The sequence below is a fragment of the Dama dama genome, chromosome 13 (genome assembly GCF_033118175.1).
Source record: "Dama dama isolate Ldn47 chromosome 13, ASM3311817v1, whole genome shotgun sequence".
Classification (NCBI taxonomy): domain Eukaryota; kingdom Metazoa; phylum Chordata; class Mammalia; order Artiodactyla; family Cervidae; genus Dama; species Dama dama.
In genome coordinates this window covers 41,767,270-41,793,412 of record NC_083693.1, presented here as the reverse complement: position 1 = coordinate 41,793,412, position 26,143 = coordinate 41,767,270, and the positions used below count along the sequence as shown (strand labels likewise).

Genomic DNA, 26,143 nt, shown 5'->3' with positions numbered 1-26,143 from the left:
TGATGACTGAATCTTGGAGTGGAGGCTGGAACCCACATCTCCAGACTCACCATCCTGCTGCTTCTGCCCAGAACTACCTCATCAGTATCCACACCTGATGGACGGTGTTTACTGTTTTTATTCTTCTGACAGTGATGCTGCCTCAGGGCCACTTTGGAGACCCAAGGCAGCAGGAAAGCTGGTGGGGATGGTAAAGTGGCCTGTGGCCACAGTGGCCAAGAGGGCAACCCAGGCCAGGGAAAGAGCGATCATATCAGGTCATCAGGGAGGGGAATATTCAGGCTGAAACTGTGTAATGTGCCTCGCCTGCAGAGAAGGTGAACAACTTCCCACCACTGCCCAAATTCATCCCGCTTAAGCCATGTTTCTACCAAGACTTCGAGGCCGATATCCCTCCTCAGCATCTCAGCATGACCAAGCGCCTCTACTACCTCTGGATGCGTGAGTGCTGTGGGGTGGGGGTGTTCCAGAACTGGGGAGCAGGGGAGGGGGGTGTCGGTGGGTGCTGGGCATTGGGACGGGGTGCCCCCAGGCCTGGGTCCTTCAGCCTCACCTGCAGCATCTGTGTGGGCCAGTAAGCCTATCCCTGCCTGACTCCTGCAGGCTCCTCTCCTGGGCTGACTCCCCAGCTAGGCCTCAGTTTCCCTCACCTCCTGTCTAGGCCTCTCCTCATGCCCCAGTCGCAGAGCAGTTGGGTGTGTGTGAGGGGTCTCTGCCTGTAGTGCAATTCCTCATTTATCTTCTCATGGGAGTGGTTTTCTAGGGAACCTCCGGTGATTACCTCAGGAGTCTGGATTTGGAGAGGAATCCTCCCCTCAAAGCCTCGTTTTTCTTACTTTCTCTGGAAGACTGCTCCAAAAGAATGTTCAGTTGGGATATAGTGACCAAGCTGGGCTGGTCACTCCACTTCCCAAGGAGCAGCTTCCTCATTTGTAGGAAAGAGGGTACTGGCTCAGTGTTCGCCTTGCTTCCATGTAGGTCTGTGTTAAGAGCTCGAGTTCTCATGTTCTAAGATTTTGAGGTTGAGAGTTTAAAGGCCCCAGTTTCTGATGGCCTGTGAAGTTAGAATAATTACGACAAGGGTACTAGATCAAATGAGCTGGAGAGAAATGGGACTGTGAAGAGAGATGTAATGTGATAGAAAAACAGGATAAAAAAAAAAACTAAAACTGAAAACAAAATAAAAACAGGTTGATGGGTGTTCTATGTAAAGAGCAAATAAAATCAGTGAGAACACCATTATTCCAGGAAATCTGGTGGTAATAAATAGGGATGAGGGAAATACAGCGGAAACTCACAGAAAGAAATGCTTACCCTCATTGTGAGGGGCTCTGAGAGGGGTGTACCTCTCATGTGACAGCGTTGTCAGGCCAGACTTGGGGAGCGGTGGCCCTGGACTCTGGGAACTCTGCCCCTGAGAAGATCTCATCCAGGAGCTGGATTTAAGGGCTATAAATATCTTCCTAAGTCCTTACTAGGTGCTGGCCAGATGCTTTGTTCCCAAGGAAATGTATATAACCCTTGAGATGCTTAAAGAGTTCTATTCAAAAGCCAAGACCATAGATGCCTGGCTGTTTGAGGCCAAGATTAAGCCTGCCTTCCTTTGTTTATTCAGCAAGTCTTTTTTTAATTTATTTTACTTTTGGCTATGCTGGATCTTCGCTGTGGCATGAGGGGTCTGTGGCATGCAGGGGCGTTTCTTTCCCCCATTGGGGTGTAAGGGCTTCTTGTTGTGGAGCACGGGCTCTAGAGCACATGGGCTCAGTAGTTGCCCTGTGGCACCTGGGATCTTAGTTCCCTGGCCAGGAATTGAACCTCCGTCCCATGCATTGGAAGGTGGAGTCTTAACCATTGGACCACCAGGGGAGTCCTTGTTCAGCAAGTCTTTGTGGAGCCTTAAAGGGACTTGGGCTAATAATAGAGGAAGGGAGCAAGTACCCTTATGTCCAACGAGCTGGGTGTGTGTTAGTGCCAGCATCAGATGAGGAGACTTGAGGTCCCTGCTGGCTATAACTCAGGGATGCAGTGATTCAGAGGTTCAGTTACAGAGTAGGTCAGCATGGAAGAGAAGGAGCCTGAGTCTCACTCTTGGGGAACCTCTAGTTTGGTTGATGGGCTGGGATTGGTCCTTTGGGAAACATGAGAGCACCCAAGTTGTTAGGAGGTCAGAGGGATGGGAGGTGAATAAGACTGCAATAATGAAAGAAGGCTTCTTGGAGGAGGTGGCATAATAGGATTAAAGACAGACTGAGATCCCAGTCACTGCTGCCTGCCCCGTATAAGTGTGGGGCAGATGGTACAATGACGTAAAGAGACATTTCCTTTTCCTTTCCCCTTTTCATGCCCTACCTTGCAAGAGAAGATGGAAGATGGGTTTCCTGTGCCTGGGCTTGGTGATTGCTGTGGGTTTGGGAAGGCCAGGGGCTGAGGCCATACTTATAAGAAGAGCTTTCTCCCAGGTTGAGGCTTTGGGGCTCTTCAACAGGACTTGCTAGGCTGAGACTCTGAGTTCCTGATCGGGGGAGACTCTTTGTTCTCTGGAGTTCTCAGATCCCCAGGAACGGGTGTGTGTTTTGGGGGGTTGGTTTGAGCTCCCAGTTATCTTTCTTACAGTCTATACCCCCTCTGTGTGTATGTTATATGTGCATCTTATGTATCTCTGTGTGTGTGTTGGCTGATGTGACTTGTGGGTATGCATCTGTATAAATGTGGTTTGCATGTGTGTTTGTGTATGTCTCTATCTGTCTGTGCTTCTGCTGTTTGCCTGTGTTTGATTGTGGGTCTGTGTCGAGTTATGGGGGTATATGTCTGTGTATGGGTGCTTGTGGATTTCCGCATGGGCCTTGGTGTCCGTGTGTGTGTCTGCTGTCTGTCTGGTGTCTGTTGACGTGCTCCCGGGTCTGCAGTGAATAGCGTCACGCTGGCCGTGAACCTGGTGGGCTGTCTCGCGTGGCTGATCGGAGGCGGGGGAGCCACCAACTTTGGCCTCGCCTTTCTCTGGCTCATCCTCTTCACACCCTGCTCCTACGTCTGCTGGTTTCGGCCCATTTACAAGGCCTTCAAGTAAGTGATGGGTGCTGAACCCAGCTCCTAACCCTGTATCTTTGCCCATCTTCCCTGTCTCTTCTCTATGTATTTTTCTCACTTTTTTTTTGTTTTTTTTTGCTGTCCCCCAAGCTCACCTTCCCTTTTTCCTCAGCTCAGACTGCCAGGTAGGATTTAGGCTTCCTGGGAACTCTAGGCTGGAGTGAGAGGGCTGGGAGTCAGAACCTTCCTCTTAGGTCCTTCCTTCTTCACTCTACCCTTGGGTGGGACAACATAGAGACCAGACTTGTTCTTGTTTTCCCTTCCCCAGGCAACTAGCTGCATGATAAATTTTGCCAGTGGGGCTACCTGTCTTGGTTAAGCTGCCCATCCTGGTATCCATGGGGCTGGTTAATTTGTTGCCAAGTAGACCGTCTACCCACATGCCAATGGGACAAGTCATCCATACGCCACTGACACTATTTACGTGCTAATGAGGGCATCCAACTCTGTGCCAAAGGGACTACCCATCCATGTATCAGTAGGGCTAGCTGTCTTAGTGCCAGTGGGTGTCTGCCTTGTGGCAAGTGGGATTTTCAATCTTTGTGCCAATGGATTATCCCTCTCAGTGCCAATCTGGCCTCTAATATTAATCTTTGTCAATTGGATCCATCCATTTGTGTGCCAATTAGGTTATAATCTTGGTGTCAGTCATGTGTCCATTATTGTGCCAACAGCACTTTCTACCTTGTGGGGCCCTCCACTCTTGTACCACTGGAGCTTGATGTCTTGGGGCCAGTCGGGTTGTCCAACCCTTTGACATGGGTTTGTTTATTCCTGCCACAACAGACCCATCTATTTCTGTGCCAACCACCCATGTACCAGTGAGTGGTCCGTTCATGAGGAGATCTCTCCCTATGCAATGTGGTACACACAGGTCTAACACATGGAAACTTACAAAGATCCATGGGTAAATGCTGTCCCATTTTGACCTCTTAACTAAGATCCACTGTGTTCTCACACTTAGAAGGACCTGAAAGTCTTAAAGGCAGGGAAGCTGTGTCCCTCTACCCAGGTGACAGGAGCCATCTCCTCTGTTGCAGGACTGACAGCTCCTTCAGCTTCATGGCATTCTTCTTCACCTTCATGGCCCAGCTGGTCATCAGCATCATCCAGGCTGTGGGCATCCCAGGCTGGGGTGTCTGGTAAGAGACAAGGGTGTCTGGGATTGACCCAGGGCTAGCTGGGTGGCAACTGGCGTGTGTCCTTTGCTTACTTCTGTGGGCTAAGCTGCCTGGCCTGTGGGAACACCATGAATTATTGGAAGTGTGAAGGGATTCAGGATAACTTAGTAGATACAGCATAGCATCAGAGGAGAATAAGGCCGTGGTTTTTAGGGGTGATGAGGGATATCAAGCATCATGAGATAACCCAAGAGAAGGAAGCCTTATGTTCTGAGAAGCTTGTTTCCCAAGCCAAGGGTTCTTCCTAAACCACTGACACAGGCCCTGTCCATCCATTGATATGGTCTGTCTCTGTGACAATGAGATGGTCCCTTACTCTAGTGGGGTGGCTCCTGGGAACCCGTCACTGTGCCAGGCAGCCCCACAGCTGGCCTGTTTCTGCAGCGGCTGGATCGCCACCATTTCCTTCTTCGGAACGAACATTGGCTCAGCAGTGGTGATGCTCATTCCCACCGTCATGTTCACGGTCATGGCTGTCTTTTCCTTCATTGCCCTCAGCATGGTATGTGGTCACCTCAAGAGCTACAGGGTGGTGTTGGGAGGGACCGTGATCTGTAACAACCCTTCTCCCAAGTTACAGAAAGACCCAGTGGTCTTCCAAGGGACTCACTCTGGAATGGCTTGATGGACTTTGCTCCCAGTGCACAGGGCATGGGTCGGAGGGAGGACTGGCTTTTTCAGTGACTTACCTCTGGCTCCCATGTCTTTTCTGGATGGGCTGCCTCTTCCCCTTGATTAACCCTTCCTTGTGCTCCTCCTCCTACAGGTCCATAAATTCTACCGGGGCAGCGGGGGGAGTTTCAGCAAAGCTCAGGAGGAGTGGACCACAGGAGCATGGAAGAACCCGCACGTGCAGCAGGCGGCCCAGAATGCAGCCATGGGGGCAGCACAGGGTGCCATGAATCAGCCGCAGACTCAGTATTCTGCCACTCCCAACTACACATACTCCAATGAGATGTGAACCAGTCAAGCCGACCGGGAGCTGGCTGGGGGCCGGTGGGATGGGGGCTCAAACCACAGGGTCTGTTGTGGTGACCAAGCAGGGTTCCCCCTTCCCTTTTTCTCCTCCCCCACTTTGTACAAAGAATCAGAGTTATATATATATATATGTATATGTACCACCCCTCCTCCACACCCTCTGGACTCTGTTCTCAGCACCCTGAGAGCTGGGGGCTGCACTCGGAGCTGTCCCGTGTGGCGGTAGTTGTGTCTGTGTCCCCTTGTGAATAGTGTGCAGTGGAGGTCTCTTGTTGTTGTGGTGCTAGATGTACGTTTAGAACTAAACCAGCCCCCCACCCTCCATCAGGCTGCTCCGTCTGACCTTGGCCCTGAGACCCCTCATGGGGCAAGGGGAGGCATAGCAGAGAGCCTGGCCCCCTCCCAAGGTTATGAGCTGAAACTTTCCAGTTTTGGTCTTCCTGGGAAGCAGCAGTATTTAGCACTAGTGGGGATGTTGGTGGGGAGGGTGGAGACCTGCAGGGGATCTCCCCTTGCTCCTTTGGCTCTGGGTCTCTGCCCTCCCCTCCCACCTCCCACAACCTCCTTCTCCATTTCTCTCTTCCTGCTTCCTGTGGTCTCTTCACCTGCCCAGGGCTCCTCTCTTCCTCATGTGGCATTTCTTCATCTTCCTCCAGGCTGAAGGTCCTACTTGTATCTGCTCCTGAGACTGAAGCCCATTCTCAGATCCAGGAAGCAGACAGAGGACAGGGGAGTTGAGCCTGAGCCCTGATGTGGGAGGGCACACAGCCAGAGATGTGGAGCCCTCCTGGGCACCTGACCCGAAGGGGATGGACATGCAAGGCCGGGTCCTCTTTTCCCTGCCTTGCCTTCTCCTCCTTTACTTCCCAGAGCCCCCTCGAGCCCCTCTGCTTGTGTCCCTCCCCACACTCACAGCTGCTGTGGCCTGATTCTCCTGCGCTACCCCTACTGTGTGCTAGGTAATGTCTGCCATCCACAGGGGCAGATTGCACTGCCTTCCCTGAAGAGCTGGGTGGTGTCTGGGCAGTTTTCAGGTGTAAAGGTGCAGCTGTGTGCTTGCTAAGTCATTTCAGTCATGTCCGACTCTTTGTGACCTCTTGCGACCAGGCTCCTCTGTCCGTGGGATTCTCCAGGCAAGAATACTGGAGTGGGTAACCATTTCCTACTCCAGGGGATCTTCCTGACTCAGGTTTCCTGCATTGGCAGGCAGGTTCTTTACCACTAGCGCCACCTGGGAAGCCCAAAGGTGCAGCTGGAACAAAGGATCTGTGAATAATTACTGGTCTCCGAGTGATGTCTGGTTGGCCCAAGCCCACTGGGCAGGTGCTGGGTGTCTCTGAATGACCACTGGATTCCTGGGAGCAATAGCTGTTCTGTTTGGGTTTGAAGGGATAGGCTCAGAGGACTGGTCCTGGAGGGGTGAGTCTTCTCCTCAGAGGAGAAGGTAGGCAGGACCAACTGAGAGGGGATCATGCATCCCCCCTGCCCCCCCCCCCACCCCCCAGCTTGCTCTTGGGCATAGGGCAATTCTGGGCACTTGAACTCAAGGCCTAGGAAGAAGCACAGGCCCAACCCTGTGTGCAAGCACAATAGCTGGAATGTGATTTCAGGTTAGGTGGGGTGGGAGGGGAGGTTCTCTGGCTCCTGTTTTTTTATCACATCGAGATTACTTGCTCCCCTCTGTCTACTGGACTTGATTCTTAGCCCTTCCTCACTCCCATTAGAACCCCCTTTTCTTTCCAGGACGGTGATAGAGGACTGTGGGCCTGTTGTGTCCCAGGCATTGTGAGAATGTTGTTGGTAGAGGTCCTGGCTCTCTTGGAGGCCTGAAGAGGAGTGGGTTCTTACCCATGGAGCAGCTGCCCATTTCTCACTTGTCGCCCGTACCTCCCACCTGGGCAATTTGGCTTGAAAAACCAAACTCCACCTGGCCACTCTGGGTGGCTCCAGCTTAGAACCCAGCATCTGGATTTCCAAGCACCATCTGAGCTTTGAGATCCAGGTACTTCATTTTCCTACAAGGGGAACCAGGGCCTCTGGGAAGTTATCTTCCTAATGGCTGCTTAGGCTTGGGCCAGAGTGTGATTGACTCTCTCCTCTACCACTTTCTCTTTGGAAAGCAGTTGTCACAGCCCCTAGTGACACAGCCCCGAAAAGAGACCCTAGGTCTAGGTTCTTCCCTTTCCTCTCTCCCTGCCCAGACCTCTGGCTCCCTTTCTCTTCCTCTCTTTGGTAACTCCAGGAGGCCTGTGGTCTAGCTGCCAGCACAGCATCCTTGACCTGTTGGATGCTCCCTCCCATCAGCTTCCTATCCTACCCGCCTTTGCTCTTTCCTGCTCAGATCTGTATGGCCATGCCCTGGCTCTGCCCTTTGGAAGACCTGCTATACCTGCGTGTGGCCCAGCTTGTCGAGGCCCTGGGATGCTGCATCTCCAGGCATCTATGCACTTTCCTGGGGAGGGAACTGAACGAGAAGTGGGGGCTGGGCACAGGTTCATCTCTGCTGGATGGTCTGGCTTGAGGGTGGGGTGCAGGAAGGCTGAGGTCAGTTCTAAGGTCAGGTCTTTGGCCAGTGACCTGCTTTTGCATTCTGCTGGTGCCCACTGCCCCTCCTTGTTTCTGGGAAACACAGACCATTCTCCAACTGGCAGTTGACCTGCCTGAGCCAATGTGTCTGTCTGTGGTAACTGAGTGAACCATAATAAAGGGGAACATTTGACCCTCTGTGTCCTGCTCTGTCATGTGTCTTCATGAGGGCCTGTGTGGAGCCTCACCATGGGCTGTGGGGCATGGAAGTAGGGTGGGTCCAGTGGGCCTGTCGCCTGTCATTCCCAGAGGTCAAAAGTCACACATTTCTGTGTGATTCTTTCTCTGAGGCAGCCTTGAAATTGCTACAGAGGCCTTCTGCCTGTTAGGAGGAGTTCTGAGTTTCCTGAGGAAGAGCTGGATTCACATGCTGCAGCTAAAGATCCCCCATGCTGCAACTAAAAGACTTCGCATGCAGCATCTAAGACCTGGCACAGTAAAAAAAAAAAAAAAAATTTAATTAAAAAAATTAAAACAAAAAACATAGAAGATAGGCTCAGTAAAAGTATTATTAAGTACTGCAGTGATAAGCAGTGTGGGTGGGGCTCGGGGGATGAGGAGGTCAGACAACTGGCAGGCCCAGATGAACACAGGAAATACCAGGAACTTGGGAACCGGTGCTCTCGGTGGGATTCCCCGAGTGGACTACAGTTCTCGGAAGGCTGAGAAATTGACTACAACTCCCAGAAGGCTACGCGGTCGCGGAGGCAGCCTCCGACAGCCGTAAAGTTGCGTGCTAGTCGGAATCAGCGGGAGGGGCGACCGAGATAACGCGATATTTGGGGGCTGCCCCGAGACGCCCCTGGCGCGGGTGAGGAGGCTGGGGGAACCGTGGAGGCTGGTTTCCCGTGGTGGGACAAGCGGGAGGCTGGGGAAGCGTCGTTGGCGACTTTGACTTCTTTGTGTGACCTCACTTTCCGTGTATGTGGCTGCGTGTGTCCATGAGTGTCCTCCCTCTCGTATTGGTGCCCAAGAAACTTTGTTCGCATCTGCGGGTCTGCAGCTGTGTGTGTGTGTGTGTGTGTGTGTGTGTGTGTGTGTGTGTGTGTGTGTGTGTGTGTGTGTGTGTGTGTGTGTGTGTGTGTGTGTCTGTCTGCAGCTGTGTGTGTGTGTGTGTGTGTCTGTCTGCAGCTGTGTGTGTGTGTGTGTGTGTGTGTCTGCAGCTGTGTGTGTGTGTGTGTCTGCAGCTGTGTGTGTGTGTGTGTGTGTGTGTGGCTGCGTGTGTCCAGCTGTGTGTGTGTGTGTGTGTGTGGCTGCGTATGTCCATGAGTGTCCTCCCCCTCGTATTGGTGCCCAAGAAACTTTGTTCGCATCTGCGGGTCTGCAGCTGTGTGTGTGTGTGTGGCTCCGTGTGTCCATGAGTGTCCTCCCTCTCGTATTGGTGCCCAAGAAACTTTGTTCGCATCTGCGGGTCTGCAGCTGTGTGTGTGTGTGTCCATGAGTGTCCTCCCTCTCGTATTGGTGCCCAAGAAACTTTGTTCGCATCTGCGGGTCTGCAGCTGTGTGTGTGTGTGTGGCTGCGTGTGTCCATGAGTGTCCTCCCTCTCGTATTGGTGCCCAAGAAACTTTGTTCGCATCTGCAGGTCTGCAGCTGTGTGTGTGTGTGTGTGTGTGTGTGTGTGTCCATGAGTGTCCTCCCTCTCGTATTGGTGCCCAAGAAACTTTGTTCGCATCTGCGGGTCTGCAGCTGTGTGTGTGTGTGTGTGTGTGTGTCCGTCCATGAGTGTCCTCCCTCTCGTATTGGTGCCCAAGAAACTTTGTTCGCATCTGCGGGTCTGCAGCTGTGTGTGTGTGTGTGTGTGGCTGCGTGTGTCCATGAGTGTCCTCCCTCTCGTATTGGTGCCCAAGAAACTTTGTTCGCATCTGCGGGTCTGCAGCTGTGTGTGTGTGTGTGTGTGGCTGCGTGTGTCCATGAGTGTCCTCCCTCTCGTATTGGTGCCCAAGAAACTTTGTTCGCATCTGCGGGTCTGCAGCTGTGTGTGTGTGTGTGTGTCCGCCGCTGATCTCCGGTTCCGTGTTCGCATCTGCGGGTCTGCAGCTGTGTGTGTGTGTGTGTGTGTGTGTCCGCCGCTGATCTCCGGTTCCATGTGTGTGTGTAGCATTGTGTGTGTAGGGGCTGTGGAGTCTATGGGTCCGGAGCGCTATGGACTGCAGCTGTGTGTGTGTGTGTGTGTGTGTGTGTGTGTGTGTCCGCCGCTGATCTCCGGTTCCGTGTTCGCATCTGCGGGTCTGCAGCTGTGTGTGTGTGTGTGTGTGTGTGTGTGTGCGCGCCGCTGATCTCCGGTTCCATGTGTGTGTGTAGCATTGTGTGTGTAGGGGATGTGGAGTCTATGGGTCCGGAGCGCTATGGACCTGTTCCCAGCTCCATCCTGAAGTAGGGCATTTATTTTTTTTTTAATTAATTTATTTTTAATTGAAGGATAATTTCTTTCCGATATTGTGTTGGTTTCTGCCAAACAGCAGCATGAATCAGCCATAGGTATACTATGAAGTGGTGCATTTCTGTATGTACCCTCCCATCCCTGCTTTATGCTCTTCTGCAGTTGCCTAGGGCCCTTTAATCTAGTTTAAAAGGTAGCCCTATCGGTTACTCACGTTTAACCTTTTACCTTAAAGAAACAAAAACCATAAACCCCCGAGCCTACTTTCAAAAAGGAAAGGGGATGGCTCAAAGTACAAACCATTTTACAAGTTGATACAATAGAAAAAGGAAAGCCCTGGGATATGGCAGTTATCCCCTGGCTCCACCTGAAAGTGTTGAATGACATTAAAAAGTGAGAGTGAGGCCAAATTTTGTCAGAGAAAAACTTCAGTGCTGCACTTCGAAGTATTGGAGACCAGTGCCAGGTAATAGGCAGGAGAGATTCCCAAGTTGGGGAAGTGATGGGTGCCTTGGAGCAGAAGTTGTCCTCATCTCTTCTAGTGGCTGAGAGGTAGCAGTTCCAAGTCACTTCCTTGTTAGTAGCCCCCACGTGTGAATGTAATATTAATGTGTCAGTGCTAAGCCGCTTCAGTCCTATTGGACTCTGTATGACCCTATGGACCAGGCTTCTCTGCCCATGGGATTCTCTAGGCAAGAATACTGGAGTGGGTTGCCATGCCCTCCTCCAGGGGATCTTCCCCACCCAGGGATTGAACCTGCATCTCTCACATCTCATGCATTGGCAGGTGGGTTCTTTACCACTAGTACCACCTGGGAAGCCTGAATGTAATGTGTCCCCAACTTGTGGCCTTGAGGAACGGTGCCTAACGGGATTCCAGGAGCTGCAGAGTCAAGCCTGCCTGCTTCTGGTTTGAGAGAAGAGCAGTCTTAGCAGAATGTCAAGACCTTGAGTTCTCCCTGAAGACTTCCTTGCCTTTCCTTGAAGGAAGGGATTTAAAGTGCTCCTGTGGCTACGCCACTCCTTTTAATGACTAGGTTTGGGGGAAGAGTGCCACTACCGGGAGCTGCAGGTGTTTCATTATTACTGGGACAGAGTTTTATTGACTGGTGGGAGATAAGGGCAGAGCAGAATCTTGGGGCCACGGGTGAGGAACTTTGACATCAGGCCAAAGGGTCCTGAGTTCCTTGCCCACTCACCCAAATTCGGTTCTTTTTTCTGGGCCCCAGCTCCTGTTTGTGGCTGGGCTGGCCTGAAACCCCAATTTGGATTTTTTTTTAAGCCCTGGTTCTGCCCTGGCTCCACACTTGCCCATATTGTGATTGGCAAGTGTTCTGGAAACTTTTACTTAACTCTGCCCTAATTAAACTCATCAGAAAAGGAGACTTACACATCACAAGGCTGCCACAAGTTGAGGCTCTTTGCTCTGTCTGGCCTTGTCTTTCTCAAAGGACAGAGAAGCTTGTCATTTTTCTGGCTGTGGCTGCATGCATGTGGCTACCTGCATGGCTGGCACCCTGGGATCTTGAGGCTCAGTAATCACAGCTTTCAGCCCTTTGGCCTCTCTGCTTACCAGCTGTCTCTGCTGCTCAGGAGTTCCTATCAGTCCAGCAGACCTCAGGAAGATGAGGTGCTGTCTACAGCTACCTTTGAGAGTAAACATAAGGAACTCCTGCCAACTGTTGCCCTCCATGGGGCTTGCAGTTTGAGCTGATTTGACCTTGGTTTCAGATGTTGGTTAAATTATCTACTCTCTATTCCTCAAGTACACATCGCCCCTCCCCCTTTTTTTCTAGAAAGATATTTAGGGTTTGGTCCTTAACAAAGATTGCTCAGCAGGCTAAGTGTTAATAGGAAATCTTGGGCTGTACCACCTGCTGTGGGAAAGCAGTTGAAGTCACCAGCATGAATTCCTGCCCCAAGTTTAACTGATTGCTTTCAGTAACCTGTTCCTTAGGAATGATATCAATTTGATGTGGTGGTGGTGGTTTAGTTGGTAAGTCATGTCTGACTCTTGCAATCCCATGGACTGTAGCCTGCCAAGCTCCTCTGTCCTTGAGATTTTGTCCATTTTCCTTCTCAAGGTGGTCTTCCTGACCCAGGGATCGAACCTGCATCTTCTGCATTGCAGACAGTCTTCTGCCTTACAGGCAGATTCTTTACTGTTGAGCCACCAGGAGGAGATTTTAAATTAAGTTTCTGATTTTGCAGGAATCTCTCATGTCCTAGCCCTAGTTGGGTGCTAGGGTCAAGGGTCAAGGTTTGGGATTTGGCAGGTGGGTGTTCCTGGAGAGTTGAGAATGTGCCTCCTCCTGGATGCTGATCAGCACACGGATTCGTTCTGGGCAGAAGCTGGCTTATAGGCCCTCTAGCCTTGTCAGCTGCCAACACGGCTCTCCGGGCCTTAGAGTAGACTCACTTCTGCTGTGGGCAAACACAGCCCTGGCTGAGGCCCTGATGCAGAGGCTTCTGAGGCAGAGATTGAGATTGCTGGCAAATGGAACTCTGGGGGGATGTTTTGTTCTAGGAAAGTGGCCTGTGCTTGCTTGACCTCTGTTGAGAAGGGTCTGGGCCCCCGGGAGACCCTTCTGGATAAGAGTGGTATAATCGACCCAAACATGATCCTTAACTCATGAGTATGTGTCTTGAGTCTTAAAGGTAAAAAAATGGGCAAGGGGGCCCTAAGGAGCCAAGGGGTCTGTGGAGTAAAGAGGGAGCCCTTATGGGTTGCAGCCAGATGAGTAGCCATTGAGTGACTCACTGGACTTTTTCCTCGGCGTCGGCCTTGGTGTCCCTTCCCCTTGTTGCTTCTACCCTTTTTGAGTACATCTCCCAGGATACCCTTGTACAGAGAGTCTCTTACCTCTTGTCTTTCATGCATTGACTGAGAAGGTTGCTGATGGGAGGAGCTTCAGAGATCACCTGGCCCTGTCTTTGTGTTATTCAATGAAGAGACATGTGCAGGGAGGGAATGACCCTGAGCCAAGGTCACCCAGTGGGTCAAGAGCACATGGATAGGGCCCAGGGCTCCTGATTCACCGGCCAGGTGTCTGTTCTCTGCCCAGCTCTGCTTCAGACGGTGCAGGTGATTATCCATTCAGCAGATGTTCAGGACCTACCGCAGGCCTGATACCTGCCTAGTGGTTGGTGTTTAAACCCGGTCAGACATTCAGGGAGCTTGCTGGTGGTGGTGCTCATAGGAAAGTGGCGACGGAAAGGCAGGGAAACTGATGTCCAGATGGAATCAATGATCGCTGAAAAGGTCCATCCCACAGAAGGACCCATCTCAAATGATTTCAGGTGTGACTTCTGTCTTCTCAGCCCATGCACAGATTCCCTGAAGACAGCAACTGTGTCTTCCATAATTCTTTTGCCTGGTGTGATCACCCTTGGTGGTTGTTGCTGATGGAATGAGTATGTTTTGCTGGTGCAGCCTGCCAGCATGTAGGTTCGATGCATCCGTCAGCCATATTATCATAAACAATCACTTCTAGCAACATCTGGGGACCAGAGGAAGAAACCAAGCAGCTGGTCTCAAGGGGGTGGCCTTTATCCCTTTTATGCTTGTCTCTTCTTGGCCATGGGATCGTAGGGTGGTGCCTAATCCACAGGGAAAGGGGCAGAGAGGCAAATCCCTCCCTGGAGCACCCAAATCCCTTTGTGGCCTAGGGGTCCACCCCATAGGCACCCCTGGAACCTGCCCTGCCAGTCCTCAGTCAGCCCAGCCCACAGCAGTGGCTCCTTCTTCGTCTGCCCCCTTCAGTCTCTTACCACCAAGGTGCCCTCCAGACTTCTTACCAGCACGGGCACCGTCTTTCTAAAATGAAAACCCACCCTGGCCCTCACTGCCCTTGACACTTAGTCCTTGACCTGATTTTGCAGCCTGATCTACCCACCCCACTGCCCCGTCATCACACTTTCACCTCACTGCTAAGCTACTCTCTGTTCCCCACACCTGCCACCTTCCTTCAGGCCTCTTCACTTATGCAAGATTGCTCTTCTTGCAAAGTTATTTTCTTCTGTCTCTGAAAAACTTCCTTGTACTGCAGGACTCAACCTGAATGTTACTTTTTTTTTTTTTTTTTTGGTTTCTGACTACTTCCTCAGGCAGTAACTCATAGGCTGCGCAGCCTCATGGCACTGGCCATATTACAGGGTGTCTGACCTCATCCAACTGCTCCCAGAAGCTGGGATTATTGACTCCTGGGGAACCCCAGCATCTGGCCTGGCGTCTAACACAGAGTGCTCAATACATTTTGGTTGAATGTAGGAATGAAGCAGGTCCCCCTTGTTTTGCTTTTAGATCCTAAATCCTGACAGAGCTTTATGGAGCCCAATTCTGGCAGGCTTCCAGGACTCGAAGCCACCAGACCCCACATGGAACCAAGGGCCGCGTGTTCAGCTGCTGCACCCTTGAGAAGACCGTTCCATGTTCTCGTGGGAGTCACTGGGAGTGTTGCAGCCCTGAAGTTGCCTGTTCTGGTATCAAAGCTTTTGGACATTCCTGATGTGAGTATCCTTCCTAGACAGCCTCTGACGTTAGAGAGCTGGTGCGCTGGGGCCAGCCCATTTTTGTGCAGTACACGGGGTTTTCTTTTTCTTAATCATGGTGTTTGTGGAAGTCCTCTGTGTGCATTGATATGGGGGGATGCAGCAGACAGAGATGAGTGGGACAGTATAACCAGGAACTAGATTAGATAGACACAGAGTGAGTGGAGACTGGGAAAGGAACACTGGTGAATGGAGGATATGGCTTCCCAAACACTGGCCTTGGGTTCCCTGAGGTCCTACTGTGGAAAAGGGCTGGCTGAAGAAGTGTGGCAAGTTCTCAGCGCCCCCTGGTGGCTGTGGGCTCCCTGCCTCTGCTTTCCCTCCATCCTGGACATTTCTTCTCTATGCTCCCTCCTTGTTGGACACCGTGGTTGTCCTGTCAGTCCAAATGCACTGGAAGCTTAGCGACTCCCTGTGGTCTGCAGCTGTGGTTTCAAACTCTGCTCCTTCGGGTGCTCAGAGATGCCTAGAGGCTCCCACAGTGTGCCAGGGGTAGGGGACTTAGCCCCTTGCCTTTGGTCGGATCACCTCAACATTGACCAGTTTTATGGATGGGGTTCCAGGGCAGATCCTTTTGTGGGAAACGTTGAAGGCTTTAAAAAATGTGAAAGCCAGCAAGTGATAACCCCACTTCTTCATTATCCTAGGCCCTTTGTTGGTTTGTCACCCTCCAGCAGCCCCTGATGGCCTTTGCTTTGGGCCAGCCCCTTCCAGGCTGTGCCGCCCTCCCTACTCTCCCTCGCCCTTTCAGTTTCCTCACTAACACTTCACGTAAAAGCTTTCCTGGCCTGCCTTGGCCCATGCGGTTTTATTCATTTGATGTGTTAAAGAAAAACCAGAAGTGGAAAAAGAGATTTTACTCAGGAAAACTATAGTGATAAGGGAAACTAGACCTCAGTATAGAATTGGGTTTAATTATGAATACAGCAAGGAAAAGTGAAGCTTTGGAGCCAAGGAGTGGTGTGTGTGTGTGTGTGTGTGTGTGTATATGTATGTATGTATGTAAAATTAAGAAACATCAGGCTCAGGGAGATTTTAGCATACTGTCCTGGCTGATTCTTTCTGAAGGCAGCCCAGGTGATCAGACATTGTCTAGGGAGTGTTGGGGGATAAGGAGCCTGGTAAGATATCCAGACTGATCACATAGCGAGGGTGCGAGATTCTGGCTAGTAAACCAATGCAGCAGCAGGAATCATGCTCAGGAGGATGAAGCCTGGGGACAGGCCTAGTTGCAAAGTGGCTCAAAAGAGCCTGACTAATGAGGTGGCCAAACTAATACTTTGGCCACCTCATGCGAAGAGTTGACTCATTGGAAAAGACCCTGATGCTGGGAGGGATTGGGGGCAGGAGGAGAAGGGGACGACAGAGGATGAGATGGCTGGATGGCATCACCGACTTGATGGGCATGAGTTTGAGTAAACTCCGGGAGTTTGTGATGGACAGGGAGGCCTGGCGTGCTGCGATTCATGGGGTCGCAGAGTCAGACACGACTGAGTGACTGAACTGAACTGACACGACTGAGTGACTGAACTGAACTGAACTGAATGTTTGGTTAAGAAGAGAGTCTTGACCAAGCTGGGGAACCACACATGACGTTTGACACCGTTTGTGACGCTGGTTTTGTGGGGTGTTAAACTGCTAGGGCGCAGGATGTGCTTTTTCCGCGCTTACGTCTGCACAGCACCTCAGTCAGGGTGACACAGGTGGGTGTACCTGAAGCGTCCAGCAGGGGGCAGTGCTCACTTGCAGATGACCTTGTTGTGACTCACAGGCAGGGGCGGGAAACCTTTTTTTTTTTTTTAAAGTTTCCACAAACTTATACTCAGAAAGTCACCCTCTTACCTCACCCTCCAGGCAGCCAGGGATGCCAGTCAGGCCAGAAGAGGGGAGGGTGTTGTGGCTGCTCAGAGGCTGGGCAGTGGTGCTGGTGGGGCAGGAACCCCTTTGGCCTGCCCCCTTCTCGTGTGCCCAGGACCCAGCTGGCCAGCGAGAGCCTTCAGGGCGGGAGGCAGCCTCTGCCGCTGCCCTCTGGGGAGGGAGGGAGCCATGAGTTCCCTTTTCCCATAGCCCCAGAGCAAGTGAATTTCCGGCCTGGGGCCGGGTGGGGGCAGGGAGTCCTATCCCAGGAAACAGATGGGCAGCCTCAGAGCAGAGGGAAATGGCAGCTCTACTGCTTCCTGCCATCCCACACGGCCAGCATTTATCCGGGTGTGAGGAGAGGGTTGCCTGGAGTAGGGAGGCTCTCCAGCCGGCCCCCGGCCTTTTAGTCTAGCCTCTGTTGTCGACAGGCCACGTCTGGAACGGGACTTGGCTCCCCCTCTCCGGCTGGAGTTGAAGCTGAACAACTCCAGAAGGTTGGAGTTGAAGCTGAACAACCCCAGAAGGGCAGTGACCTAGCAGGGAGGACTCCCGGAGTTAGCCTCTGGGAGCCTGCCTTTGTCATTTTAAAATAAAGATGAGGACTGTCACCCATCCCCTCAGGCTGCTGTCCCGCTGGGGGAGGGGGGGCAGAGCTGAAACAACTTGTCATCTTGTGCCAACGATTAGGCACAGCTCCTGGCACACGGAAGCACTTAACGGTGTTTGTTTCCTGTCCTTCACCCTCTCCCCTTCTCTCGCTGGCGTGTCCTTTAGGGCAGCCACTTGTGGTGTAGGGTGTTGGGGTTGCTGAGGCAGCCCATGTGAGAGGAGCCGTGGAGCCCTCGTCCATCTGCTGATTTCGGGGGGCCTGCGGCCCTCCCTTCGTGTGGGTAGACATCTCCTAGAGTGGCCCAGTGGGTAACCCACGGGGGATCCCTGCTTGCCTTGTGTTGTACCCGGGGCGGTGGCCTTTGTTCCCTCCCCCCAACTCTGTCCCCCACTCCCTGATGGAACTGATCTCGCCAGTGCCCACCTTCTGAGTCACCCCCCAGGAGTAGTCTTCGTGCCTTAGAGCAGTCCTCCTCAACTCTTTGCTTAAGTCATGTGTTCACATGCTTTCCTGAGCTCCCTGGGGATCCCTAGGTTTTGACCAGCCAACAGCTAGCAAAAGCAGCTGGGCTGTGGGCGGCAAGGAGCTGGGTGATTCTACAGACCTGGCTTACAACTGCTGCTTCATCAGTGTGTTCAGACTTCCCAGGAGGACCACAGACCTGGAGGCAGACCAGGGAGACTGAGGGAGTGATGGGGAGGAGGGGATTTGGATTGTTGCCTCACACACCAGCCCTCATCCAAAGTGGCCACCTGCAGAGAAGCCTTGGAGCCTGTGTGAGAGGTGGGAGGAGTTGGGCAGCGGGAGCCAGCCCTCCCTCGAGAGAGGCTGTCCCGCGTAGAGGATTTCTCACGCTGGGACTCTGGGCAGGTCAGGTCTTTTTTATGGCCTCGGTTTTCTTATTCCTGCAGTAAAGTGGGGGCTGGATACTCAACTGATACCTCTCTAAGGCCTCTCCTGGCGTCAGGGCTAGGAGATTCTAGGTGTGGGGGCAGAAAGGCCTAGGACCCAAAGGCAGCCTGAGAGAAGGTCCTGGGATGTAGGGGCTGTGGCTGTTTTGCATTCTGTAACTGTCCTGTAATTGAGCAGTCAGCTCAGTCAGTTTGTGCCCTTTGGTGGCACCCTCCTCACTATGGAGAAGACAGACACCTCTCTCTGCTTTTGCTGGGCAGGTGTCAGCAGAGCTGAAAGCCAGAAGAGGATTTCTGAAAGTGGAGAAAATCTCCCACCCAGGAAGTTGGCAGACCTTGGGCTTAGAGAACGCTAAGTTTCCAGAATGCCTGTCAGGACGTTCAGGACTGTTAAGAAGTGAGGGAAGAGGGTCTGCACATGTGCAGAATGAAATCTTTTCTGCTTTTCTGGAGGACTGTTTTGGCAATATCTGGAGAAACCAAAAATGGTCACAGGCCTTGATTCACCCATAGGATTGAACCCTGTAGGGGTATGGAAGCTCACTAAATGTATAAGCATGTTCATTTTAGCACCGTTTGTAATTTTAAAACAAAATGGAGACAAACCAAATATCCAACAGTAGAACTGTGGGCCAGTTATGGTTCAACCTCTTGATGGAATTCAAGGCAGCCGTTTAGGAGGCTGGGTGGATCTCATGTGCTGCTCTGGGGCAGCCCTCAGGATACGGGTGAAACGAGCAAGGTGCTGAGGTTAGCAAAGTGTGGCCCGCTGGCCGCAGTCTTGTGGTCTCTTTTTGTATGGCCTGTAAACCATACAAATATAAACTATTTACCTTTTTAAATGGTTGGAAAAAATCAAAAGAAAAATATTTTGTGACACATAAAATTATATAAAATTTTATTTTAGTGTCCATAACATTTTATTGGGACACATCCATACTCATTCATTTAAGTATTGCCTGTGGCCATCACTTCATGGCAAAAAGAAGGGGGAAAAATGAAAGCAGTGACAGATTTTATTTTCCTGGGCTCCAATATCACTGCAGATGGCGACTGCAGCCATGAAATTAAGACACTTGTTCACTCTGACAAACCTAGACAGCATATTAAAAAGCAGAGACATCATTTTGCCGACAAACGTCCATATAGTCAGAGCTGTGGTTTTCCAGTAGTCGTGTATGGATTTGAGAATTGGACCATGGCGGCTTGATGCTTTCAAATTGTGATGCTGGAGGAGACTCTTGAGAGTCCCTTGGACTGCAAGGAGAGCAAACCAGTCAATCCTAAAGGAAATCAGTCCTGCATATTCATTGGGAGGACTGATGCTGAAGCGAAAGCTTTGATACTTTGGCTACCTGATGTGAAGAGTCTACTCATTTGCAAAAGACCCTGATGCTGGGAAAGATTGAAGGCCAAAGGAGAAGGGGGCAGCAGATGATGAGGTGGTTAGATAGTATCACCGATTCAATGGACATGAATTTGAGCAAACCCTGGGAGATGGTGGAGCACAGAGGAGCCTGGTGTGCTACAGTCTATGGGGTCACAAAGAGTCAGACACAACTTAGACCAACACCGACAACTAAATGCTACAGTCTTGCTACTACAGAGCAGAGTAGTTGGGACAAAGCCTAAAGTAGTATCTGGCTCTTTATAGAAAAATTTTGCCCATTGCTGGCATATAGTATTCCTTTTGTGTGTTCACATGGCTAGGTTAACTGCCTGCGATTTTCCCTCTGGAGGTGGTTACCCTTGTGGCAAGATGGGGGCAGGATGGGAGACTTGGATTTTGCGTCTTTCTGTTCTATTTTGATTTTTCTAACCTCTGTGTGTACTTATTTTATTTTTTAAAGTCAGTGGAGCTTTTGCTGGGGATATCATGGAATGTTTTTTGTGATTTTATGCTTTTGTTTTTTTAAAAATACTTCTCATCGAGGAAAGGAGAGCAGAAGGAACATGGCCTGGTTTGAGGTTTTCCTTTCTTTCCAGGTAGGGAACCCCTGCCTGCTCTGTGGTCCTGCTGTGGAAACTGGTTCAGCTGTAGCCGTCTGAGGCATTTATTTGGGCTTCTGCTGACTTGGCTGGCCCTGTCCTTCCTTGGCCTGCTCCCCCAGGGAGTGAGTTCTACAGGCCACAGACGCAGCCCGCCCTGGGCTCCTGCACCAGGGTCCTTCTCTGGTACTCCAGAATAGCATCCCGAGGGAGAGCCTCCGCAGTCAGCTGTTCTAGCTTCATTCTTGAGAAATTTCTTTAGTTGGGGAGGTGCACAGAGGGATTGGGTGCTTTCCAGGTAGCACTAGTGGTAACCTGCCTGCCAGTGCAGGAGACCTAAGCGACATGGGTTCAATCCCTGGGTCGGGAAGATCCCCTGGAGGAAGGCGCAGCAACCTACTCCAGTATTCTTGCCTGGAGAATCCCAAGGACAGAGGAACCTGGCGGGCTGCAGTTCACAGCGTTGCAAAGAGTCCACCACGACCGAAGTGACTTAGCACACACGCACAGAGGGACTGGCAGCCTGGTCCTACTTGAATGGCAGGAAGGGCCGTGTGCCAAGAATAGCAGCTCCCCCAGAGGCCAGTTTGGAGGCAGAGGAGAGAATGTCAGAGCCTGGTGGGGAAGAGCAAGGGCCACAAGAGGGTTAGGATGGTATGGTGAGCTGGAGAGGCTCTTGGGGGCCCTGTGGTCCAGATGGCTCATGGCTCAGGAGGAAAACCAGGCCAGAGAGAAAGCATTCACCTGAGATCCCCCAGCCAGTGGGCTGGCAGAACTGGGGCTCAAGACCAGGTTTCTTGACAACCATCAGCAAGCGGACTTGAGGAGCTCAGGTTATGGGCATTCTCTCCTCCACCTAACCACAGCTGTGAGGATGAGAATCCCCAGGCAGGTGCGAACTGCCTGGTCCGCCTTGCTTTATAGTCAGGGGTCATATATCGCCCACCCACTCGTTAGACAGACACGCCAAGCCCCTACCAGCTCTGGCTGCCGTGTGTGTAGCGGGCTCAGTAAATGTCCGTCAAGTGGAGAGAGATCATTGTGAACCACTGGAACACCCACTCAGCCAACCGGAACTCCCTCGGGGATGTGTTATGGGGCTTCCTCCTCCATAGCGTCCCCCCTGCCCCATGTGCTGACTGTACCCAGAGCCCTTTTGTCTGTAGTATACCCGCCACCCCCGTGCGCAGGGTCATGCCAGCTGCTTGGCTGGCCCCTGGGCCCCAGGCACTGCCAGTGTCAACACTGGGAGGCCCATGTCATGGTCTTCTGCTCTGTGACAGCCAGAGGACTAAGCCACCAGAGCTCGGGACTCCTTGCCTTGTGCCAGGTCAGGTCATGGCTGGTGCTTCCTCTTTAGAGTCCTTGTCAGTCTCCTGTGGAGCCAGAGTCACATGCCCTGTAGGGACACCTGCTCTCGTCTAACCACTCAGCTGGGGGTTCCAGTTGGGGCTCTTCTCTACTTGTCTGTACCAGAGCTGTGCTATATAATACAGTAGCCACTGAAGTGAAGTGAAGTCGCTCAGTCGTGTCCGACTCTTTGCGACCCCGTGGACTGTAGCCCACCAGGCTTCTCCGTCCATGGGATTCTCCAGGCAAGAATACTGGAGTGGGTTGCCAGTTCCTTCTCCAGGTGATCTTCCCAGCCCAGGGATCGAACCCAGGTCTCCCGCATTGCAGGCAGACGCTTTAACCTCTGAGCCACCAGGGAAGCCCACAATAGCCACTAGCTGCATTCACATTTAAATTATTAAAATGGAATAAAACCAGAAGTTCAGTTCCCTTGTCACACTAGCCACACCTCACGTGTTCAGTAGCCATGTGTGGCTAGAGGCTGCCGTACTGGACAGCACAGATGTCACATGTTTTCTTTGCTGCAGAGAGTTTTCTTAGCTGATTTCTGTAGAGTGGTGGTTCTCCATCGGGGCAGTTTTGCCTTCCAGGGAACCCTGGACAATGTCATTTTTGATTGTTACACTTGAGGAAGGGTGCTTCTAGCTCTTGGTTGTAGTGAGTAGAGGCCAGAGATGAGAGCAGAGGTGGACATTGGAGCCGTGGGATTGATCTCCTCCTGTGGCTGAGAAAATACTTTTCCACGGGTCCCTTTGATACCTGCTCCAGAAGGAGCCTGGGCCAGGCCAGGGGCCTAACAGTAGAAGTGGAGGAATTGCCCTAAATTCTGTTTCCCATTTCCCCTTCCTGACTCCCCAGATGGGATTGCTGATGTGTTTTCAACAGAGAAAGAACACCAGACTTTCCAGCTGGTTTCAGGAAGGAATCTCCATAAATGCTAAGCAAAATGTAGGCAGCCTATAGGGCCTGGCCATGCCTTGGTCACATCACACAGAGGCTCAGGTTAAAAATATTAAGACAGAAACTGTTGGCAGGGGTGTCACCAGGGGGCCAAGCACAGAGCTGCCTTTCAGGAACTCTGAAGTGTGTGAGAGACTGTTTTAATGTCCAGCCCTGCTTCTCCCAGGACCCAGAAGGGTGTAAGAGGAAGCCAGGGAGGGTTCCTGTCCTCAGGAGTTTTCTGCTCTGCCAAGACTCCTTAGCATTTGCTGAGGGAAAGGTCAAGGTGAATGAATGAATAGTCCAAGTTATGTAGTATCTCAGAAGGTAACATGACCTGCCTTTTTTGTGAAGAAAAAAAAAAAAAAGTGTGTGGAAACCCAGGGCCTAGCTCTTGGCTCCCAGAACCTTTTTACAGAGTGAATGAAAATGAAAGAACAAAGCCCATGGGACTGAAGAATCCTATCAAGTGACATCCCTCTAAAACCAGAAAAACTAGCCTGGGCCTGCCAGACAACACTGGGGTCAGGGTCACCGCCAAGGAGGGGTGGCTGCATTACAGGGGTCAGGGGAGGGCCCTTGGGAATGATGGTCATCACATACTCTTCACGTAACTCGTATAAAGACATTGACCCCAAGAAGCTCCCCAACACTGACTGTGTAACCTGGGAGGGTAGCCAGAGAGACTCGGGAGGAGCTTAAAGGAAAGATCTCAAGTAGCGGCAGTGGACCAGGGTGGGAGGCCTACCTGGACTCCTGGCTGGAACTCCCCCAGGAGCCGGGGGAAACGGAGAGGGGCATATAGAGGGAAGTGAAGGGTAGAGCTGACAGGGAGGAGGGAGCCCGAACAGGGCCATCACCAAACTGGGGGTGTTTCTGAAGGCTGGCCATAGGCACAGTCCTCATTTTGAGAACTGGCAGACTGTTTGGAGAGCCTGGGGATAGCAGGGCAGAGTTAGGAGAGAGGGGAGAGCAGGGAAACTGGCTCTTCAGGAAGCAGCTTTTCAAACTTCAGAATAGAGAGAATGAATCGGGGTGATCTTAAGGGGCAAACTGTCCAGGATAGTCAGGAAGTTCTTAGAAATAAAAGAAACTAGTCCCCTAAGGAAAAGAAGGCAGTGACCAGAAGCAGATATAGTTACCAGGGAAGCCCTCTGTAGAAGGAAATGGGAAAGCAGTTAAATGGAAAGGAGGACATATAACCAAAGATGAAGCAAGAATATGGTCCAGAGGTCACCAGAGTGACCTGAAGCTTGCAGTGAAATCTCAGGATGATGGAGGTGACTGATACACATATTTGGAAAAAACAATGAAACAACGCCTGGTCCCAGAGGCCAGTGGTGTGACCTGGGGTGGGGTGGGGGCTTCTTGAATCCTACTTTGTTTCCAGTTTTTTCTTTTGAACTTGAAAAAGAATAAATGGTGGTAGAAGAGATTTGACCCAATTTGGGTGATTCATCTCCTGAACTGGACAAGTTTTGTCCTGGTGTGCTGAGGTTGTGGTTGGTGACCTACAGGTCTTACTTGAAAAAGTTCATTCTCTTTTTTTAAAATTTAATTTATTTTATTATTATTTTTGGCTCATCTGGGTCTTGGTTGCTGCACGTGAACTTTTCTCCAGTTGAGGTAAGCAGGGGCTACTTTCTAGTTGCAGTGCGCAGTTGCCGTGGCCTCTTTAGGTGCACCAGCTTCAGTAGTTGCAGAACATGAGCTCAATGCTTGTGGTGCAGGGGCTTAGTTACTCCAAGGCATGCGGAATCTTACTGGACCAGGGATCAAACTCATGTCCCCTGCATTGGCAGACAGATCCTTGTCCACTGCACCTCCAGGGAAGCCCAGGGTTCATTCTTGATTCTTTCCCACCCCAAACCCCATATGGACCTTGGGGAAGGCCTCTGCTCTTGACCTTGTTCTTTTCATGATTTGGATTTGTGCCTTGGGACTATTGACGGTGGTACTGGCAGAGAACAGGCCAGGGGGAACAGGACTGAGAGTTTAGGAGCTCTTCACTACCGAGCAAAAAACAGTGGGCCTGCTCTGGAAAGGTGGAATTCACCAGGGGAATGTGAGGGACTGCTTTTGGGAAAGTAACAGTGCAGGTAGAGGTTGGGGCTTGTGGTTTAGCAGCAACATGGGGGAGAAGAACTCCTGAGGCTTTGCTGATTGCAAACCCTGTATACGTCAATACAGGAGGATGTGGCTTCCAGAGAAGCTGGTGTGGGCTCAGGCTCCTCTGACCGACCCTCAGTGGAGGCCGGGACGTGATACTCCAGGTTTTTTGAGCCTAACCGCGTGCCACCTTCTCAGAGCCCTGTGGGCAGAACAGATGGTTCCAGCCTCGAAGTTCTTCAGTTTGGGGAAATTTAATTTTATTTCTTTGTTTCTTTTTTTTTTTTTAATTTTATTTCTTTTGTAATTTTCACTCCTCCTATTTTACTGATCTCCCCTTGAGGAACTCATTATTAGTCAGATTTTGGACCTCTTAAGTTGGTCTTCTGATTTTCTCCTCTTCTTTTTTTTTTTTTAATACTATTATCCATCTCTTTATCTTTCTGTTCTACTTTTTGAAAAATTTCTTCTAAACTTACATTGAATTTTTTCTTTGACTAATTTGTACTTTTAATTTCCAAGAGTTCTTTTTTGTTCACTGAATGTTCATTTTTAAAAAAAAGAGCATCTGGTCCTGTCTGATCTGATCTGTTGATGCCTCCTTCCATTTCCATATATTTTGTGTTAACATATCTTAACTGCTGGGTTTTGTTCTTGTCCTCTTCTCTTTGTTCTGGGTGTTCATACCTTAAAAAAAAATCACTTTACTTTTATTTCAGTGGGCCTTTGAGAGGAAACAGTTTAATCCACTTTATCTAATTGCAAGTTTATTCTTTTATTTAAGCTTTATATATCTTTTAAAGTGTGTCTTTTAAGACATTTTGATGTGATTGATGGATTTTAAAACATCCAGTATAAGAGTTTGAATCTTGATCAGGGAGTTTAGCCAATTATATAATTACTATAATTGCTATTCTATTAGGACTTACTTCTTCCATCTAATTTAATGCTTTCTACTTATCATGTATTCTCTCTGCTTTTTTTTTTTTTTTTTCCTCTCCCTTTCCTTTATTGTGTAGATTGAATTTTCTTCTGCTGGTTTGAAAGTTATATATTCTTGTGGCTCCTTCTCACTTATTTGGCCCCATACCTTACCTCATTACTGTCTTGGGTCTTAAGAGTCTCAGCACCATCCTGCCTTTCTCCGCTCTCTTCACCTGTGCTGGTCCTGTGACATCTTCAGGGGGGATTCTGTGCGGGGACAGCATCCCTTTTCCTTTGCCACCTTGCTCAGAACTGGGCCAGGCTCCTTCAGGGCTCTCCTGGGAGGGACTCCCCTGCTCAGTAGGAGCAGGAGGTTCTATGCACGTTTGGGGGCTGGTGGGTTCCAAGGAGGAGGGAGCGGGAGGATGGAGCTCTGCGAGCTCTGCCACAGGGCTGGGAGCCCCAGACCTTCTGAAGCTCTTCCACAGTCTGCCTCTGAGACTTCTACTCCCTGCTTCCAGTTTCACTCTCAGATGCTGTGCAGAACGGTGTCCCACAACCCACAAAAGGTGGGAAACAAATGAGGGGAAGGAGCCTTGGCAAGATGATAGGGAGGGGCAGGGACTAGGTGGGGATGGCACGGGCACACCCCATCCAAGAAGGCAGCCGTTACCCAGCACCACC

General features: G+C 51.0%; 2 protein-coding genes across 9 annotated transcripts in view; both read left to right on the top strand.

The window, feature by feature from the left end:
• The window catches only part of SCAMP5 (secretory carrier membrane protein 5), a 53,687-nt gene extending 45,717 nt beyond the window's left edge, over window positions 1-7,970 (top strand). Inside the window, exons 6-10 of the mRNA XM_061159106.1 lie at window positions 313-441; window positions 2,907-3,063; window positions 4,128-4,229; window positions 4,653-4,770; window positions 5,035-7,970. Coding sequence (XP_061015089.1) covers window positions 313-441; window positions 2,907-3,063; window positions 4,128-4,229; window positions 4,653-4,770; window positions 5,035-5,229 — 701 coding nt within the window. The 3' untranslated portion in view covers window positions 5,230-7,970. The remainder of the gene's footprint in view (window positions 1-312; window positions 442-2,906; window positions 3,064-4,127; window positions 4,230-4,652; window positions 4,771-5,034) is intronic.
• Window positions 7,971-8,533: 563 nt separating this feature from the next.
• PPCDC (phosphopantothenoylcysteine decarboxylase) overlaps window positions 8,534-26,143 on the top strand; it is a 44,844-nt gene continuing 27,234 nt past the window's right edge. For 4 of the 8 annotated variants that reach the window (XM_061158980.1, XM_061158979.1, XM_061158976.1 and 1 more), the window contains exons 1-2: window positions 10,982-11,000; window positions 14,517-14,722. In XM_061158980.1, coding sequence (XP_061014963.1) covers window positions 14,540-14,722 — 183 coding nt within the window. In that variant the 5' untranslated portion in view covers window positions 10,982-11,000; window positions 14,517-14,539. Of the gene's footprint in view, window positions 8,644-10,909; window positions 11,001-14,516; window positions 14,723-26,143 lie in introns of those variants that run through there. The other 4 variants (XM_061158975.1, XM_061158981.1, XM_061158974.1 and 1 more) reach the window with 4 other exon arrangements.